At 35.2% G+C, this 21,243-nt stretch overlaps 1 protein-coding gene across 1 annotated transcript in view; it reads right to left on the minus strand.

Annotated features, from left to right (window-relative positions):
- LOC136031928 (carboxypeptidase B-like) overlaps positions 1 to 19,073 on the minus strand; it is a 42,884-nt gene extending 23,811 nt beyond the window's left edge. Inside the window, exons 1-3 of the mRNA XM_065711921.1 lie at positions 18,938 to 19,073; positions 14,652 to 14,861; positions 4,793 to 4,889 (exon numbers count right to left, since the gene is read on the minus strand). Coding sequence (XP_065567993.1) covers positions 4,793 to 4,889; positions 14,652 to 14,861; positions 18,938 to 19,002 — 372 coding nt within the window. The 5' untranslated portion in view covers positions 19,003 to 19,073. The remainder of the gene's footprint in view (positions 1 to 4,792; positions 4,890 to 14,651; positions 14,862 to 18,937) is intronic.
- Positions 19,074 to 21,243: the final 2,170 nt, after the last annotated feature.

Here is a 21,243-nt window from a genome sequence, read left to right on the forward strand (position 1 = left end):
CAGGTGTTTGTCAAACCTTGAAGCATAGTTATTTGACCCCTAGAGTAATTTGAAAAAAGCAGTTTTCTCAAAATTTTGATTGAATGCATTTGAGAAAAAATACGTGGGGAGGGAAGGGAGCTGTTTAATCTCTGATGACTTTAGAGTTTGAAAAAAAGAAGCTTTCGGTTTCAGATCAAATGAACCTCCTCCAAATTTTATACGACCTAACCTTCCATAAAAAACCTTCTGTGTTGACAACGGGCAACTTTCATAACTTGTAGCCCTTGCCTTGTCATCTTGTAGCCTTGCCATTTAAAAATTTTAGTTTGATGCATATGAGGAAAAAGTGCATGGAGGGGACTGGATGCCTTCCGATCACTTTTGACTCTTAAAAATGGTTCTAAAATTTCCGATCTCCAATCCAACAAGCCCCTCCAAAGTTGTTTTGGCAACTCGTTACCAGGCATGGATCCAGAGCCTTGATTTGAGAGAGGCTGTGCTAGGAGGGAAAAGTGGGATATCATCCCGCTATCTAGAATTTCGTTCAAAATAGGTGGATTAAGGCTGGGTTTACCTTCGACGTAACGTAACGCAAGGGGGAGTTAAAATCAAATATTGTAATAGGTATTATAAGTTTTTGCAACTAATGGGACGCTAGTTGGGGGTCCATCATGATTGAAAAAGCCTATTTTTGTCCAATTTCCCATGTTTTTTTCATTTTAACAACCTTAATATTTTACGCAACGTAAGGTACATTAAAAAAATAATTATTGCACGATATATACCACTGATATAATCAAAAACACAAACCAAATAAATAGTAATTTTAAGGTTTAGTAACTATTTTTGACATATTTTATATCACAACATCACCACCACAATTCAACTAGTAAGTTAAAAAGGTAAAATAGCCTACCAGGTTTTCGATCTAACTATATACAACATAGTTACAAAACACCTTATTTCACAGAAGTAACGGTTTTAGTGTTTATTTTCAGATGTAATTTAAAGAAATAATACCTATTGAATTATGGTTCTAGGTGTACACCCCCCCCCCCAAAAAAAAAAAACACCGGATAATACCCCGGAAAATACCCTCCTCGAAAAATACCTCCCTGGAAAATACACCCTCGGAAAATACTCAGCGTGGAAAATACTCCGCACAGAAAACACCCCTGCCACGGAAAATACCCCCTCCCACACGGGAAATACCACCGAAAAATACCCCCCGTGGAAAATACTCCTCTTAAAATCCCCCCTCCCCGTGGAAAATAAGGTTTCCAAATTTGAGAATTTTATTTCATTTTTTTCTGTAGTTCCGTTGAAAAGTGCTAGGGAACGGGAAAAAGAGAAATTTACCCACCAAAAGTATCTTAAAAACTTCGAAAAAAAGCAGCAAAATCGTTTTTGTTGAAAAGACTTCCATATGCACTTCCACAATTACAAGACTTCCTTGTAATTGTTGGCAGTAGCTGGTGCCAAATTATAAAAAAAAAAACTGCAAATTGAAGAAGAAAAAATGTAGATGATTACTCATCAAAATTAAGCTAAAAATATACAGCATCATAAGCTTAAGAAGGCTTAGCGTTGCCTCGCAGGAATAGTTGGCTTTGGGAACTAACAAATTTTTACTGTTTAAGTCTTTACGGACGAAAGCGTTGCCAAATTCTACGAGTTTGTTTTCTTTAATTTCCAAGTGTAAAACTATCACAAATCATAATTAATAAATAAATGAGACCCAAAACTAACAAAAACTGCAATATATAACACAGTCAAACTTAAAACGAGCAAAAATCAAAAATAGGTGGGGCTAACAACACCTATGTCTTCTCAAAACCAGAACATAATTTGCGCTTTACCAGACAAAAATAATAACCGTGTATTTTCAGTTTAGTATACATATTCGGATATTTTTTTTTATTGTCTTAATACATCTTTATTTATTAGAGTCAAAAAATTTTAAACATTTAAAATGTGTTTTTTTTCCAGTAAAATTCCAAATATGTTCTATTCTTGAAGAGGTGTGGGGGTTGTCAGCCTAAATCATATTAATTTTTGCTTGTTTTGGGTTTGAATCGGTTATTTATTGTAATTTTTATTCGTTTTGGGTTTAATTCTTTTATTGAGGGTGATTTGTGGTATTTTTACGCTTGAAAAATTATTTGAATTTATTTCTACTCATTTTTGGCTTAATGAGGCCCTTTACTACTCTTTGGCAGGCTTGTTTTGTGGGAAAAGTTTTTTAATTAATTTCTGTTCATTTTTTATTGACATAGTCTTTTTCATAGTAAGAAAATTTTCATATCTTTTTTGTTTCTTTCCATCAGACTTCATAGTTTTTACTTTGAAGATTATTTGGCTTTATTTCTGATCATTTTTGGTTTAATTAAGCTCATTACTTTTTTTAAAAAAAACTGGTCCCATATATTACCCATTAACAAATATTATCCGTAAGTAATTAGATAAATAAAAAAGTTTTTCAACTGAATGTAAGGAGCAACATCAAACCTTAAAACGGACAGAAATTATTACGTATATGAAAGTGGCTACCTCCTCCTCAATACCTCACTCTTTACTCTAAATTCTTTATATAAAATGTTAAAACGAAGGTCTTTATTCCAGTTAAACGACCATTATGTTTCGGAAATCATTCTTAAGGATTTAGGATGATTCAAGCTTTGTACAAAACATAGTCTCAAAGATGTGACACAAAGTCTCAAAAGATTTGACGCTAACATTTGACTCAAAGAAACGTATATTATTTTAGCTTTGTGTAAAACAGAGCACACAGTACTTTGAACCTATTTCTTTTAACTTTTTTTGCATAACCTTTTTTTTATTCTTCGTTTTTTTTTAATATCTTTTTATTTTCCATTTTTGCATTTTTAAACTTGTTTTTATTTTTCGTTGTTTTTCATTAATAAATTGGTTTTTATTTTTTGTTATCTTATGTTTTTTAAATTTGTTTTATTTTTCGATATTTTTATTTCTTTTATTTTTATTTTTTGATGGTCTGGGGAGTTTGGAAAGGGTATTGAAGCCTCCTTGGAAGTTGGGACATGAGTGGCCATACTTTCCCTCTGAAAGAAGTGCTGATATAATCACTCATTCCCATGAATACGATGATAGCCCTGTCTTATATTGGATCTTGTTGCTACGGCAGGTTGCAAGGGCTTCATTTATGTATGCAAATGAAGTTCTCATGGAAGTGTGTGAAAGAAACATACCATCTATAGTAATACAGAAAAACAATTATGTAAAAAAAAAGAAGTTTTTTTCACTTTCATTGGGATGATTTTCCACTGGTTATGCAAATGATGTATGCGTCGGATACATGTCTGTAGGTAGGTCAATGACGCGAATTGTTATCACCTCTTGACCCATCTATAGACCGCTACTTTTACCCTCCACTGTCTTTTTTCTCAATTCACAGAAATGTTTCGGTTTTGCGTCAAACTTTCCAGGACTTGATGGGGGGGGGGGCATTCAACTGAACAATATCTTAATAATATTGTTAATACTAGTATTAGCACTTTTATTGTTAATGCTACCACTAATTCTACAACTAGTACTCCTACTACTAGTGCCGTCACTACTATTATATCTATGGATAAGGATATGTAGTTGAATAACTGAGGAAATATTGAAGGCAGTAGTTGAACTGAACCACAAACATGACTTCTGCTTGCAGGTTGTCAAAAGAGCGCATCAACAATATCTTAGGAACAGCTTGATGTGTGAAGTCGAAACTGACAGGCCTCCTTGTGAGGACTGTTGAACTAACCCAAAGGCAATATTTATGCCACACTTCCTGCTACTACTTCTAATGCTGCTATTACTGTTCTTGCTACCGCTACAACTGCTTTTTCTATTACTATTTCTACTACAATTCTACTGCTGCAGCAGCAACGGCAGCTACCCTTATCCCTGGTACTACCACTATCGTGAGCAAGGCTATGGTTATCAAGACACAAGTTTTGAAGAATATTGAAACAATGCTGAACTAAATTCAAAAACACTATGTACATACAGGTTGTCAAGAGCACGTATCAGAACAGTTTTTATACGTTATCATTTCCTTGATTAAAAGTGTTTCGGGCTGTATACCTAACTCTTGTACATTGTTTATATTGCTATCTGATGCGTGAGTTTTTGCTCCTTCTAACTAGGAGTAAATTTATCGGATGTTTTCTTTTTTTTTTGATTTATAAATAATAACAAGGCAAATGTGAAATGTTTTCATCGTTTTGTTCCGAGTATAATCTTTAAAAAATATGCCGTGGAACACAGCATTAAGCAGGAAGAAAATAAAGTGGTACAGGTTTTAATAAGTTCAGTAGCATATTTATGGAAATAGTTAGCCAAACTACCTCCGGTATCACTGATAATTTAAACTCTCTCAATAATTTAAGCCTAAGCTTGGCAAAGATTGGCCTTTTTCAAAAAACTCCATTCAACACTTGAGTCCCGCTCATAGGAGAAGTTATTTTGTCTTGGTACCCGATAACATCTCATATCTCTTCTTAATGAAATGTGTTTGACCGTATGTTTCTAAGTATTGATGTTAGCACAATTCGTCGTACAAAGGCTGTAGTGTATTAATAAAGTAGTAAATGCCATCTTTTTTTAAAATCTTCTATTGTAAAGAGGCAAATCAAACTATTAGAAATAGCCAAAAGCTACTTTTTCTGTAACATGTAAGATCTGTTATTGAAAAACAAATACCGTGTCGTGCTTTACCCTCCTCCCCGCATACCACTTGCACACAATCTCGTGTATATATACTGCAAAAGCTTAAAACATAACTCACAGTTTCATATTGATAATAGTTGTCCCATGTCAGGGCATATCTGCTTGATTTTGGGCCAGCTTCTTTCCTTGGGATGGCGTTGATCTGGTCAATTTTTCTAAAATATAACAATTTATATTGCTTTCGAGCAAAATACCTTTGGAAAACATTTCTTTGTTCAATCTGTAAATTTTTTTATTCTTATTCAATTTGAACCAATTCAGGTGTAACCCCGACCCTAAAAAAATGATTTCCGATGAAAATGGCAGATGAAATTCTTAGAAAAACAGTTGCCAAGGAAACAAAACTTGTCCTCTCTCACTGAGAAATCAAAAGCTTACTAGTCCCGGGGGACTCATTAAGTGGTCCCCTGAAAGTCCTTTATTGAAATACCTTTTTTATTTTAAGCTCAAACTTATTATTGTTAACATTAACAAAAAAAAAGAAAGAAAATCATCATATTAGTAAAGACTACTGGAAAGAAGGAATGCAATGGATATTACCAGTTTATCATATTTTGATATTCATTCCTGAAGGTCTCAGCAATTTAGCATTTACTAATGTATTTTTGTTGTAAAAAAAGGAAAAAAGGCACCAATTCCTATTCACGTTCCTGGTACTTTGTGTTTGTTTTAAGCTTGACTTGATTACTAGATATAATTTTTGCTCTTTTTCGGTTTTACTTATTTACTCATGGTGGTTAGTGCAATTTTCTTGAACTGAAAGTTAGGAGAAACATTCAAACTCAAAACAAGCAGAAATTAGTCCGTATATGAAGGGGTTGCCCCCCTCTTCTTTACTCTTCGCGCTAAAGTTTTTAACATTTCTAAAAAAGCTTCCTGTTCTAATTAAACGCCTCTTGCATTTCAGGAGTCACTCCTAAAAATACGAAAAACAGTCAGACTTTAGTTTAAGGAGGAAAATACTAAGGAGGAGGAAACCCCTTCACATACTGAAGAATTTCTGTTTGTTTTGATTTTTAATGTTTCTCCTTACTTTCAGTAAAAGAAACAGCTTTTTCTGTTTTCCTGGCTGTATTCTGACCGTTTTGGTTTGTTTTTTTTTGTTGTTTTTTTTGTGTTCTTTTAGTTTCTGATCCTTTTCCAAATTAATGTTAAGGTAGAAAATGAAGTTAACATTTGGTTTCACATTAAATAGGAGTTAAGCAGGGTTGTGTTCTATCCCCCTTTATATGGATCATTTTGATGGACTTTGTCTTAAGCAGTACATGACAGACAATGAGAGAATACGGAGTCAAATGGGAGGAAAAACTAGTCCTGTACATTGATTATACTGATGATTCAAGTATCCTAGATGAGAATGTGAGCAAAATGAATGAAATTTTGATGTTTTACGAGTTCAGGGTGCTAAATTAGGTATAAGAATTAATGTTAAGAAGACTAGGTCCCTAAGAATAAGAATAAGTGAAGACGAAAAGGTAACGTTGGGTAACGAAAAGATTGATCAGGTGGATAGCTTCACTGTCCTTTGTAGTATTGTGAACAAAGACGGTGGGAGCGGTGAAGATGTTAAAAGTAGAATAGCCAAGACTGAGGGTATTTTTCCACAGTTCAAAAAAGTTCGGGAGAATAAGATGATAAGTCTGCAAAAATATGGCTCCGAAGAATGGGCGCTCTGAAAAACGGATTAAGATTCGCTAGATGTTTTCCACACAAATTACTTACAGATTGCTCTGGGTACCCGACTTACTGAAATTATGTCAAACAGTAAGCGGTACGAAAATGTTGTTTTTTCTCACTTTTTAGGGATATAATGAGAGAAGGTTGAGATGGCTAGTTCTGTGGATGAAGGGTGACAGATTGCCGAAGATTGTCCTTTTTGGCCAACAATCTAGGGCTAAACAGAAAGTCGTCCGCGGTTTGGTAGGATGTCATAAATAAAGATTTAAAGGAAATGGAAACTTCCTGGAAGGGTGTAAACAGGGATGCTTTGAAAATATTGGGATGGAGGAGGAGTGTGTGTTTTTGTTTTGGCCTCAGACGGCTTGGTGCGGCGGTGAGTTGGAAGCAGTAGTAGTGGTATTAAAACAGACAGAAATTGAATAAACAGACATAGCAAACAAATCGAAAAAAGGTACCATATAAATGAATAAATAAACCTTAAACGAGTAAACCTTAAACTGACTATGCAAATTAAGCTTAAAATGAACGAAAAATCTTTTACTTTTAAAGAATAAATAAACCTCGAACCAACAGAAATTAAATAGAGAATCATAGCAAACAAATATACAACAGGTAGTAATATAAATGAATAAACATATTTTAAAACGAACACAACTCAAATTGAATATGTAAATCAAGCTTAAAATGAACAAAAATCATTACAAACAAGACCTGTACTACTGTCCCCTTCTCCAACTGTAAAAATATGAACGCCTTCACTGGTGTATTACTGGAAACTTTATGTGTCTTGAACAGTCTTACAAAGAACTAATAAAATTAAACCGAACATTCGATATATACTGATATTAAATGCTGAAAGCTCATTCGTTAAAGATTTTATTTAATTGCAATTTTCATTTTATTTTCAATGTTATAAAAAGTAGCCTACGAAATAAAATATTTCTAATATTATTCATTTTCAGTAAAGAACCAATGGCGTAGAAGTTCTTATACTTTTACAGTTAGGGAAGGCGGAAGTAGCCCAACATTTTTTTAAGACTGTTTGTTCTTTTTAAGCATGATTTGCGTATTCAATTTAAATTTTATTCCTTTGAAGATTTATTTATTCGTTTATATTGTACCTATTGTCGATTTGTTTTCTATATCTTTTTATTTAATTTCTGTTCGTTTTGGGTTTCATTTATTATAGATTTTTATTTCTGCTGATCTTAAGTTTAATATGGCCTTTACTTTTCTTTAAAAAAAAATTTTCGGAAAGTTTTTTAATTACTTTCTGTTTGTTTTTGATTACTACAGTTTTATGTTTTTCAAAATTCCTTATTTCAAAATTTTTCTTATTAAGCAACTCTCATAACTTACAGCCCCTATCCCGTGAAATCACAGGTGCTCCTTCGATCTGTAAATCTAAGTTTCAGAGAAAACAAAGTATCAAAGTAACAATACGCAACTTGTATAACTCAAAGCCATTGCCCAGGGGCTGGGCTGGGATTCAACCCCAGAGGCATAGTTATTTGGTCTTTGGTCGATTTTGAACAAAATGGTTATACCAAAATTTTGACCGGGTGCCTTTGGGGAAAAGAAACCTGGGGGGCTGGTTTCAGTTTGATCACTCGTGAATCTTAAAAAGAACAAGAAGTTTTACTTTCAAATCGAATGAGCCCCCTCCAAAGTTATACGACCACCCCTTCCATAAAAACCTCGTATATCAACAATGAGCAACTTGCATAAGTTACAATACTTGCCCTGGGGGCTATAGGAAATTTTCCCCCATAGCATCAAAGTAACAGTAAGCAACTTCTATAACTCACATCCCTTGCCCCTGGGGCTGGGGGGCTTGGCCCCGGAGGCATAGTTATTTGGCCTTTGGATTATTTTAACAAAATGGATATCTAAACGTTTTGACTGGATACCTCTTGGAAAAAGGGAGTGGGGGGGGGGGCTCTTTGATCACTTTTTACTTTTAGTAAAAGAATTAGAATTGTCAATCTCCGGTTGAATGATCCGGTTGATTGTCAATCTCCGGTTGAATGAGCCCCCTCCAAAGTTTATATGACCACCCCTTCCTGAAAAACCTTATACGTTAACAATGAGCAACTTGCATAAGATACAACCCTTACCCTGGGAGGGCTATTTGACATTTTCAACCCCTACGTTGTAGTTATTTGAATTTTGGACTATATTGAACAAAATGGTAGTCTCAAATTTTAAAAAGATACATTTGAGGAAAAGGCGTTGGCGTGGAGGGAGGGGGACTGTTTACCATCCAATCACTTTCGACTCTTAAAAAACGTGAAAAATTCAATTTCCAATTAAATGAGCCACCTCCAAGGTTTGCCCGACCATTCCTTCCATAATAACTTTATATATTAACGATGGGTAGCTAGCATAATTTATTGCCTTTTTCTTAGGGCTGGAGGGAGGGGAGAGCTCAAACCCAGAGCGATTGTTATTTGACATAGTGACTATTTTGAACAAACATTGCTGTCTCAAAATTTCAATCCTAATAAACCAAATCTTTTGATCTGTCTATTGATATCAAAATTCAATTTTTTATAGTTTCGGTTACTATTGATTCAAGTCAGTTTGTACTTATGGTTCCTTACCACGAACTTTTTGATTACTATCTCTATTTAGTTTCGATAGTTTAATATTTATTGTAGCTGTTTAGTTTTCTTTAGAAAACTTCTGTTCTGGAATTTTTTTATTTCAAATGAATTTCTGGTCTTTTTTTATATAGTTTTTCTAGTCAATAATAAAAACGGAATTCATAAAGCTTTTTCAGTTTTTCTCTTTCAGAACCAAGATTATTGTTTGCTGTTAATATATTGGACAATATTTTGCAGCAAACTTCAACAATTGTTTTAGGCCTATTACAGAACTTTGGATGAATGGGTGCATGGAACATTATTCAAATAAATAAATTAGAATATGTAGAACGTATTGGCTTGTATAGGACTAAAGATATTCTTACCATCGTCATGTTACAACTGTGAATACAGAAAATTACTAATCGACCAGCCACGTGCTATGAAAGTTTCAATTTAATTCCCTGATCTGTTTTAGAGATATTGCTGAGTAATCCCTATGACAATCTTTAATACACATTTTGTCTTTTATTTTGTTCAACATACCCCTCAACAATCCCCTGAAGTCTTAATTTAGTACCCTTTTCTGTTCCTAAGATATTGAGGATATATCCTTCGGACCATCTGGATGCACATAAGTGTCTTTTGACTCATTACAACATTCCCCTCAACATGGCCTTGAAGTTCCAGCGTAATACCCTTAGCTGTTCCTGGGATATTTTGGAGATGTCCTTTTGACAATCTGCATGAAAAATTGTCTTCTGAGGTTTTTTTACACCCCCCTCCAGGTTCCCCAGGAAGTTTACCTATATACTCTGTTCGGTCACTGAGATTTTCCATTATGTCATTTTGAAAGACAATATGCATTTAAACTATTTTAATTAACTTTAGTAATTGTTGAAACCGTAATAGTAGTTTTAGTAGTACCAGTGGCAGTACTTATAGTTGTAGCAGTGGCAGTAGTTGTAGCAGTAGCAGCCACAGCCGAAGTTGCAATCCTAGTAGTACTACTCGCATCCGCAAGACTTTGCAGTAGTAAGTAGTCGCAGGCGCAAGTGGTAGGGGTGAGAAGCAGTTGTAGTGACAGATACAATTAGTTGCATTTGCAATAAGTCGCAGTTGCTAATAGTTGCGGTCGCAAGTAGTCACATTTGCAGTCAGAAGTAGTAGTAATCGTGGATAATTGCTGTCGTAACCCCAATTAGTTTCAGTTGTAAGTAATTGCAGTTACAAATAGCCGTAGTCGCAAACAGTCACTGGCGCAACTAATCGCAGTCACAAGTAGTCGTAACTGTGGGTAGCTGCAGTCACAATAATTAGTTTAGTCGCAATTGTGGTTACAAATAGTTACAGCTACTGTCGCAAGTAATCAGGTTTGCAATACCAAGTAGCCATAGTAGCAGTCACAAGCAGTCCCAGCCACAAATAAGTACAGTAACAACTGCAAGTAATCGTAGTCGACAGTGTTCACAGTGCCAAGTAGTTGCAGTCATAGAAGCAATTTTCTTCAAGGTCATGTAATTGTAATCGCAATCAGTTACAGTCATATTTAGTAGCGAGTAGTCATAGTTGCAGGTGGTCGCAGTTGTAGTCACGAACATTTATAGTCACAAATAGTTGCAGTCGTACTTGCAAGTATTCACAGTCGCAGTCGCAAGTAGTTAAAGTCTAAGTCGCATGTATTTACAGGCACAAGTAGTTATAGTATCAAGCAGTTGCAGCTAAGCTTTAAGAAGGCATATTAACAAGCTATCGCAGCCGTAAGTAGCCGCAGTCTCAGTCACAGCCATAAGTACTTGCGATCTCAGTTGTAGTCACAATAACAATATTTCTTGTATTAGTAGTTGCAGTAGCGGTTATTATATAGAAGTAGTAGTAGTATCAGTATTAGCAGTAGTGGTAGTAATATAGGCATAGAGTCTTATGGCTAGTTCAACGTTCCTCTTAATATACCCTGAAATTGCTAAATACACTGTTTTCAAAAATGTGTCTTACCAGCCGCGTCGCGAAAATCCTTAAAGAGTCATGCTCGGGCATATACGAAGTATATTTTCTCACTGGCCATTCCAGAATACCAAACCGGCTTCCGACCTAATAGATCAGCAATTGACCGAACATTCACTGCCCGACAGATCATGGGAAACTACAGTGAACTTGGCCGCGGCATCTACCACCTTTTCATAGACTTTAAACAAGCTTTCGATCTCACATGGAAAGAAAGTCTATGAATCATCCTTCTTAACTTTGGCATCCCACCCAACCTGATCTCTCTGATCAACGACATGTATAATAAGTTCAGAAACCGCGTTATGATTGGAAAAGGATTTACGGAAAGCTTCAGCGCCTCTACTGGAATGCTACAAGGCTGCCTACTACCATTGGAGCTCGGCTGGAAACACTGCCGAGCAATAGCTTTAGGTCATGCAAGTCAAGCTACTTTTACTTTTGGATAAGAGATGAACCCAAGTAATAGAACATGTACTATTACTTTTGAATAAGACATGAGTGTAATTGACTATTTCAGTCCTTTATGGTACAACCTTTGTTTAAAAGAATAGAAGAGAAACACAATTTAGTTATCCATTTTGTGGTTGAGAGGAGATTAGAATATCTTTTTGTGTAAAAAAAAACGTAATTCAGAGTATATGTTAGCTACCATTGTCAAAAAATATTTGCCATTTTTCTATTTTTCTAGGGTAACACAAAACAGAAGATGAGTAGAAGAAGATAAGATTAACCAGTATCTATATCTGTAAGGGATACAAAGACTATGAGTGTCGAAATCCATTTGATTCAAAACATGTTTTACCAAACGATGCAACACATTTGATTTAACCAAACAGTTCGTGGTGATGGACTGTAAGTAAGGCACGACTCCGCTCAATAGTAACTGAAACATTGAAAAAAGGGGTTTTAATATCAATAGATACATCGAAAAAATTAGCCTATTATGCTGATTACAAATATATAGTATTCGTCAAGTTTAGTGCTACCCATCGAAAATTACGAGCCTGAGAAAACTTGCCTGATTCTTTAAATAGGGGGAAACCATCCCTTAAAATTAAATTAATCTTAATAAAAATCAAACCATCAGATTCAGCGCACCAGAAAACCCTATTGTAGAAGTTTCAAGCTCTTCGCTGCAAAACTGTGGAATTTTGCTATTTTTGCCAGAAGACAGATCACGGATGCGTGTTTATTTGTTTGTTTTTTGTTTTGTTTTTTTTCAAGGATGATTGTGTCGAAATAAGGGTCTTGGAAGATCGGGAGAGGTGCATTCGAACGAAAATTAAAAGCTCTAGTGTTCTTTTTAAGTGACCAAAAAGATTAGAGGGCAACTTGGTTCCCTCCCACGCCCATTTTTTCTCCAAAACTTTCTGATCAAAATTTTGAGATATCATTTTTGTTCAGTATAGTTGAAAAATCAAATAATTGTGTCTTAAGGTGTAAAATACCCAAATTCCCCCCCCCCACAGTCTGTGTGGAGAAGCCTGTAAGTTATGAAATTTTCTCAATGTTTATGTTTAGTATTTGTTATGAAGGGTTGCTCCCTCCTCAATACTTTGCTCTTTACATTAAAGTTTGACTGTTTGTCCCAATTTCTTAAGAGCGCCTACTGAAACAAGTGGGCCGTTTAATTAGAATAGGATGTTTTTTAAACTGCTAACAGCTTTTGCGTGAACAGCAAGGATTGAGGATGGGGTAACCCTTCAAATAGGGAATAAATATGCCAAAATTAATATGCAAATTTTGTTTTAATTTCTTATTTACGGTGAGCCAAATTTGAACCTGGAGTAGTTGAAAAATGTTCAAAAATAAAATATAAAAGATAAGTTTTTTAACTGAAAGTAAGCAGCGACATTAAAACTTAAAACGAATAGAAATTATTCCATATATGAAAGAGGCTGTCCCCTCCTCAAAACCTTGCTCTTTACGCTAAAGTTTTTATTATTTTAAAAAGTAGAGCTGTAACTGAGTCAAACTTCAGCGTAAAGAGTGAGGCGTTCAGGAGCGGACAAGCTCTTTCAGATATGGAATGATTTCTACTCGTTTTAAGTGTTAATGTCGCACCGTACTTTCAGTTAAAAAACTTATTTTTATTTAATTATTATAAAAATAAACTTTGACTGACTTGGGGTGTAACTAGAATGGTAGTAGAACTGTGACGGCTATCTTACCTTCACTTTTGTTAACTTCATTGACCAGCTTATTGCAATATTATCAATAGCAAGGATATCTTTATATCAATCAGTTCATGGCTCCAAAATGTAGGTAAAGAGCGACGTGACTGAATCGTAACCGGAGCTTAAAAAGGGAAAATTTTAATATCATAATACTGAACGTGTCAAAGAACATTACTGTGAAGGTTTCGAGCTCCCATCTGCAAAAATGCATGGTTCGTATTTTTGCTAAAAGAAAGATCACTGATACGTATTTATTTATTCATAGAATTTACCAGGGGTGATTGGATCGAAACAATTGTCCTAAGACATCGGGGGAGAGCTCATTCAAACGCAAATTAAAAGTTCTAGTTTTCTTTTTAAGTGACCAGAAAAGATTGAAGGGTAGCTAGCCCCCTCCGACGCCCCTTTTTCCCAAGAGTCATCCGATTAAAATTTTGAGAAAGCCCTTTATGTTTAGAATAGTTGAAAGGTCCAATAAACTCTTTAGGAGATGGCAAGACCTCCATAGCCGTCGGGGAAATATCTTTAATTTATGAAATTAGCCTTTTTTGCGTGTATTACTTTTTATTTGGAAGTATGGATACATTTTTTTGTCCGGGGGAGGGATGAATTTTCTTCTGGGACGATTTTCCACGCGGAGATCTTTCTATCGGGAGGGAAGTTTGGGGGGCTGATCTATTCAAGAGAAATGCTGAACTTGGGGAATTTTCTAGAATTCTGTACGGAATTCTTTTTATTTGTCTTTCTTTCTCTTCGTAGGCTCAACTTTACACGTGGAGATGTAAAGAGTAATTTTCAGGGGTAAATTTTCCCTGGCCTTGTATTGTCTAGAGGATCTTTCCATGGGGCGATTTCCGTTGAGGGGAGACGCATTTCCCGGCATTATTTAAAAAAAGGCCAGGAATAAAATAAAAAACAAGTTTATTCTATAGATAGTAACGAGCAACATTAAACCTTAAAATAGCGGAAATTATTACGTATACGATGGAAATTACACCCTCTCCAATACCTCACTCTCTATGCTAAAGTATGACTTTTTGTCCCGTTTTTTTAAGAACGACTCCTGAGACACAAGGGGAATTTAATTAGAACAATAAGAAGCTTTTTTTAAACTACTATAAGACTTTAGCATAAAGATGGAGATATTAATGAGGGGGCGGCCCCCCTCCTCATGCAAGAAGTAATTTCTGTTCATTTTAAGTTTTAATGTTGTTCCTAACTTTCATTTAAAAACTTTTTTTATTTTCATCTTGACAAAAACACAACAACTTTTTTTTTTCTTGTCTTCGTTTTTGGGGAGCTTTATGTTAGCCAACCCGTCAACAGTCTTTTACTGACATCTTGTAAGATATAATTAACATGAAAAATAAGAGGTTTTTAATATTGTACAATTCAGCAGACTTCATTCAAGAATTTAGTTATCTTAATCGACAGACAGTGAAAAAAGAAACGGCTTAGAAATACTTACCCTTGTACATCACTGATGAAGATGCTGTAGCGTATACCTGTTACCCTCAGCATTGATTTTAATGATATCATATTCTCTTTTGAAGCCATGATATCAGCAAAACCTTTGGTTGCGGCAGTTTTCCAGAAGTCATACTTCCCAGAATGTTCGAGATGACGAATAAAGTTTAGCTGGACGGATGTCTTTGGGTAAACTCTGATGACTTCGTACCTGCAAAAGAAACAAGATGTTTTGTATTTGGCAGCTTTAGTGATTCAGATAGTTAGCAATTTCGTGATGCGTATAATTTAGCATTGACAGAAATGAAATGCCTAGAAGGTGACGATATATATTTATGGTAGATTAGAATGACCATTAAAAGTCTGTGCAAACTTGTAGTAAGTCTTCTATAGATTTTTTTTTTCAAGCTTTTGATAAAAAATAAAAAAAAGGGAAAACATGGTTGCCAAAGAAGTAATATTCAAGTAAATTATGGAACTTGGGAAGGTAGTTATGTCTTATAGCCACCACACTCAAGAAGTGAAGCTAGGTTAGTCCTGATGTAATATACCTAAATATGAAATATTTTAGTAACAAAATTATGGGAACTACAACAGGGAACTATGGAAATCAGGCCACCAAGAACACATTATATTAAATTATACTTAAATTTTTCTAGCCTAAATTAACCTAATCTAACCAAAATGCCAACTCTATATATAAAGTATTTAATTGAAATATGCCTATTTTGTAATTTGTCTCTCTCATGCTAAGCTGATTATCACCGAGTACATACTGAAATACAGAAATAAATCGGTTCTTCTCAGACGAAAAAACTTGAGTGTGTTGGATATAAGACATAGGTACCCTTAGAAAGTTAGCCAAGTATGGAACTAATGGGCTTAAATGGCACTAATATAAGCGGGAGTACGATTTGTAATGGGCAAAAATATAAGTTTTAACTGGCAAAAGAGTATTCATTCAACAATAGTTACCCCACTCCTAACTTTAAACACTTTAATCTTACCCCTATCCCCCAATTGGCCAATATTTAAGTGGAGGGAGGCAATAGAATATAGTTTATTTTTCAGTGTGAAGGGCGGAGGGGGTTTCAATGAAAATACAAAAAGGCATTTTTCAATAAAATATCCCAAAGAATTATTTTTCAAAATTTAGGGTTAGTGGACGGAAATCTATGGGTTAGCATAAACAGCCCTATCCCCCTTCCCGAGTAACGCCACTCATCTAATAAAGTGGAAACAGTGAGAAATTTTGACATTTCTGGAAAATTATGTGAGCCACGATGTACCAAAACAGGTAGTTGTTTGTCAGAATCCTGTTGATACCTGTTCTTTGCTTGTTAAGCAATGTGACGGAAAGTTTAACCCTAAACGTGCACAAGAAGTAGATTTGCTTTCAATGCAGTAGAATCCTGCACTATAGATGGATAGATAAGTGTATTTTAAAGCCAAACATACAGCCATGAACACAGTACATACTGCATAAACGAAAGACACAAATAACGTAAACTTTGATCAGCGATCATCATAAAACAGTTAAATGAAACACTGGATTAACCTAATATTAGTACTTAATAGTTGAAAAAAGGTCATTGAAAAGGACGATTAACACTGGGAAAAAGACATAAATAAAATATTACATTTAGTTTATACTGATTTTTTTTTACTTATTTATTTATTATTATTTCTTTTATTTAACAAAATTTCCAGATACCTTACTACTCTACAAATAAACTGAAGTGACGTACTATTTAAGGCACCTGGAAGTATCAACCTATTATTTCCAAATATCCCTTCTCTTATCGTAGAGAGCCCCTGGCACCGGCTTAAGCAGTGGACTGCACTTACGCAATGTGCTGAAAAGCTTAACCCAAAACGTGTATAAGAAGTAAATTTGCTTTCAATGCAGTAGAATCCTGCACTACAAATAATCGGCATTGTTCTACTAATTATAAAACTAAAAAAACTGAAATAAGGTCACATAAGAATAATAGGTAGCTAGCATATTCTGAATTCAGCTGGCTTAAATTAGCCTCAACTGATTTAACCTATTTCTGAATTATACATAGCTGCAGTCATTCTCTTAGGAAATACAGCTTGGTATGTCTTTAAAATAATCCGTGGCGTACAATAATGCTCCTGAAGATCAAATACAGTTCCAAAAGAAAGAACTGGTTGGCATCTGAAATTTAGTCTACTTACTAGTCAAGCAGCTACCTCTACTCGTATATATTGTCCAAAATTTCCTAGAAACTACCGCTAAGCTCATCTCCTCCGTGGTGTGTTCGTCCAAATAGAATAGTTTTGAATAGTAAAATAGGAAGCGAAAAGAAGAATGACCCAACCACAGAATTTCGGTGACATCACACTTGATTATGGCTTAACCAAAACTCATCAATTACTTCCACGTGATCAGCCCAATTGGAAATAAAATCCAGAATAAAATATCCAGAGTCATAAATTTGTGGTGAAGCACGAGAGTCACTCCCATATTAAGGTCCAGTTTATTATAGCATTTTCTTTTTGACGCCGGACTGTCAAACCCCCTCAAGTTGCTACCTTTTCCTGTGCAAAGTTTTTCTTTTTTCTAATAATTTTGTTTCCTGTTCCGTATGAATTACCAATGCACTCTGAGTGAAATCAAATTTGGTCTTATAAGATGTTTCAACCGGCTAATTCGGGTTGTTTTCTTATGCATACCTTCACTCAATACCCTATTGAAAAAAATTGATTTTAATGCTATTACATAAAAAAAAAGCTCTTTATAACTGTACAACCGTAACCTGCTTTTTACGCTAAAGATGTTAGCACTTTTAAGAAAGCTTCCTGTTCTGATTAATCGACACCTGTGTTTCAGCAGCCGTTCTTAAAAATTGAGACAGACAGTCAAACTTTATCATAAAGAGCAATGTATCGAGAAGGGGGCAACCCTTCGTATACGGAATAATTTATGTTTGTTTTAAGTTTTAATATTGCTCCTTACTTTCAGTTATAAAAACTTGTCGTACTTATCGGTTATATAATAAACACTCGCGAGTTTGTGACGCCTCTTCAGACAAAAACTAGCCAAGCAACTTCATCAAGGCAATTCCTCTGGCTCGCTAGGAAAACAGGGGTTTCTAACTCTGTGAACAATATTTCTGAATAGGTTTTTTGAGGTTGAGGGGGCAAAAAGGTACCTAAGTTTAGGTTAGGCTACGTATTTAATATACTGTAATCTGGGCAGCCGTTCTCCCAAAATTCTTTGTCGCAGTTTCCATAATTTTGTTACTTAAATATTATATTTTCATCGTATTTTGTTCTATTTCATTAGCACTAACCAAACTTCACTTTTCGAGTGTTTAATATGTAACCGAGAAGTACTAAACTTGTTTTTTTATTCAATTTCTGCTCGTTTTTCAAACAATGCGGGTAAATTTGACTCACCTCCCAAGAAATATACCCCCCACCCTCACGGGAAACTCCTCAACGTAAATTTCATCCAACGTAAAGTACAACCCTTCAAGTTCCCCTGGACAGTTCTGTCTTTGCTGAAAATCCCAACTCCCCGTAAAATTTCTTTCGGACGATTCAACCTCAAAAATTATCCTTTGCATACTTTCATTTGAAAGCAATTTTAATCTCTAATCTATTTCACGATCACTCCGGCAATTCCCCTTTCCGTAGAATTTTTTCTGAAAATCAAAACATGCGGAAAGTGGCCCTTGGTTATTTCCTCCGGAACATCACCACATACAAAATTGAATTGGCAAAGAGAATGCAAGACAGTTCAAAGTAATTTCGTGTTGGATTACTGTCAAATCCTCTCAGTGTAAAATTTTCCCTGGACAAGTCACCCTCTTCGAAAAGTTTTCTCCTCAAAAAAGATTCTCCCAATGGAAATCCACTCCAAGTAAAAAATACTCCCCCAAAAATGTCTGTATACTTCCCGATAACAAATGCTATACGAACAATGGCTGTACTTCAAAACTTACCAGTCTCTCCCCAAGAACTCTGACGGGGGGGGGGGGGCATTTTAACCATAAATACATAGCTATTTGGTCTTTCAACTATACAGAACCTAATGGCTATCTCCTCATTTTAATCAGATAACTGTGGGAAATAAATTAGCGTGGGGAAAGTAAGAGATTTATTGCTAGTAACCCGAATACAACAACTCTAAAAAACAAATTGAACAGCAGAAAAAGGAAAATCAGTTTAGAACTATGTGCAAATAGAAAAAAAAGTCAGCAGGGGATTTAACTACTTGCCAGAAAATAAATTAAAGAATTATTTTTATTGACTTACCAATTAAATTTGACTGTTGCCGAAGTTACTACCAAACAGAGTAACGCTACTACTAGAACCTTCATGGTGACTAGATAAAATTTAATAAAATATTGGTTGAGGATCGATTCTTAATTCTTATCAGTCTTATTAATTTTTCCAGGACTCAAGAATCTAAAGCAAATAAAAATATTTAAGATAATATATAATGCTAATATGACTTTTGGTACTTGGAATATTTGTCTACCTTTCAAACGCTTATTTTTTGGCTTTGTTATCATATCTAGTAAGATTAAACAAAAAAGTTTTTTCAAATGAAAGTGATGAACGGCGTTCAAAATTAAAACTAAGTTATAGTATGGGATATATGAAGAAGACTGCAGACTACTCAGCTTCAAACCCTTTAGGCTAGAGTCCCCCAGTAGTGAGGGGGTTTCGGTTTTAAACCGAGCCATAGGTGGTCTACCATTGAAGCTACTAGCCCCTCAAAACGTTACTACACGCAACTGGGTCTTATGCAATGCTAAAGGACACTTCCTTGTTATGTATTGATATGCACAACTGATTGTTACGTAACTCAACTCAACTTTACGTAACTTCAAGTTCAAGTTCGTTAACTCAAACCGTTTAATGCATAAAAAAGAATCTAATAACTCCACTCTCTCATCGGAGGTTCCCTGACAACACTATAGATTCCCCACTCCCGCCCTGCTCACCTTTTCCACCGGTAAAAATTGCTCTTTAATATTTTTTATATCATAAAGAAAACTTTTTTGCAGCAAGGAGAGAGCCAACACCCCACATAACCTATATTCAGGCTTAATGTAAATGAAGGAAGATTAGAGATCAATTTATAGCCTTCTGTCCCCAAACCTTCTTTTACATTCACCTAAAGGATCACAGAAAGTCAGAAGAAAATTGGAGGGTGGATGGATGGGGGTGAAATTGTACTTTCTGAGGCATCGGGTACCCTCTCCTTTATCCCTGCATTGACCCACTGTCACTCCTCCATAATAGCCGATGTACAACTATACATTACCGTGCATAATTTTATCTAATATCAAGTGAACCAAATTAGTTAAATGAAGCTTTAAATAAGTGTATATAGCCTACTAATCATTTAAGTTGTCTGAACTATATGACTTCTTAGGGGCGAACACACTACCGCTTGGCTTTATTGCCTCTGAAGTGGGAAGTTCAACATCGAGTGTTTTGTTAATTAGAAATCGATTGGCAGTCTCAGAATTCGTAAACCATATCATCTTTGCCATCTTTGAGGCGAAACGGTGTATTTCAGTTCGAAATGGCAGACTTAAAGACTAATGACATGCACTTGAATTTATAATTCCCTTTCGAACTTTCTGTCTCCCAGTTCTCTAGGGCTATTGGTTTGATGGAATCACTCAAAGAAAAAATTCATGAGTGAACTTCCTTCTGGGAAAAAATGTAGATTTTGTAGATGAAACCTTGATATCTCTACTAAGATGCCATATCCAGGATTTTTTTTCCGGGGGGTTGGTTAAAAAAAATATAGCAACCGAATCAAAAATTCTTCTATATACATTTTTTGCCTTTTATGAGTTCGACAAAAACTATGTGTGTGTGCGTGAGTGCGGGGGGATAAGGCCATTAACCCTCCCTGTATGCGGCCTTGAGCTGAACAATAGGGTTTTATTATCTCATTGCGTAATTTTCATACAGATCACGAACTCTGTTGGGTGTGTTTTCCCAGAATCATAGGCTTTTATAGGCAAAATGAAACTTGATATTTAATCTCATATATTTAGATATATTTAGAATCACCATAAAACTTATATTTTTACGTACCTACTCTTATGGAAGCCTTTTTAAAGAGTTTTGGTTACTATAAGCCTAGGTAGATAAGCCTTACGTACGGTTTAAATCATGAGCTGTTTAGTTCTTGTCTCTTGTAAAATTTTGTGAGGTGTTTAATGCTGTACCAGGTAATTACACATCGGGGGAGGCGGTCTTGAGGACTGTCCCCATAAAATCCTTATTTTTTTTGAATTTTTGGGATTTTTGTTTAAATAATTTGTACAGAGATCTGAAAAGTAATTTTAACAAGCAGTATAATGACTGTGTTTGATCACAGAAGACGTTTGAAGAAAGCATAATTTAAGGGAGAGTACTTGATAAACGGTCAAGAATTTTCCATTGCAATAACCTAGTATTTTAAACATCCAAAATCATTTTGTATGTGATTACTTCTTACATTTAAATCTCTAACGTGCAGGCCCAAAATTAAGCGCTCGTATAAAAGACCAGAGACTGGAGAAAGTTCAGGTGTTTCATCAGGGATTTCTTCA

Source organism: Artemia franciscana, chromosome 10, assembly GCF_032884065.1.
Source record: "Artemia franciscana chromosome 10, ASM3288406v1, whole genome shotgun sequence".
In the NCBI taxonomy this organism is placed as follows: domain Eukaryota; kingdom Metazoa; phylum Arthropoda; class Branchiopoda; order Anostraca; family Artemiidae; genus Artemia; species Artemia franciscana.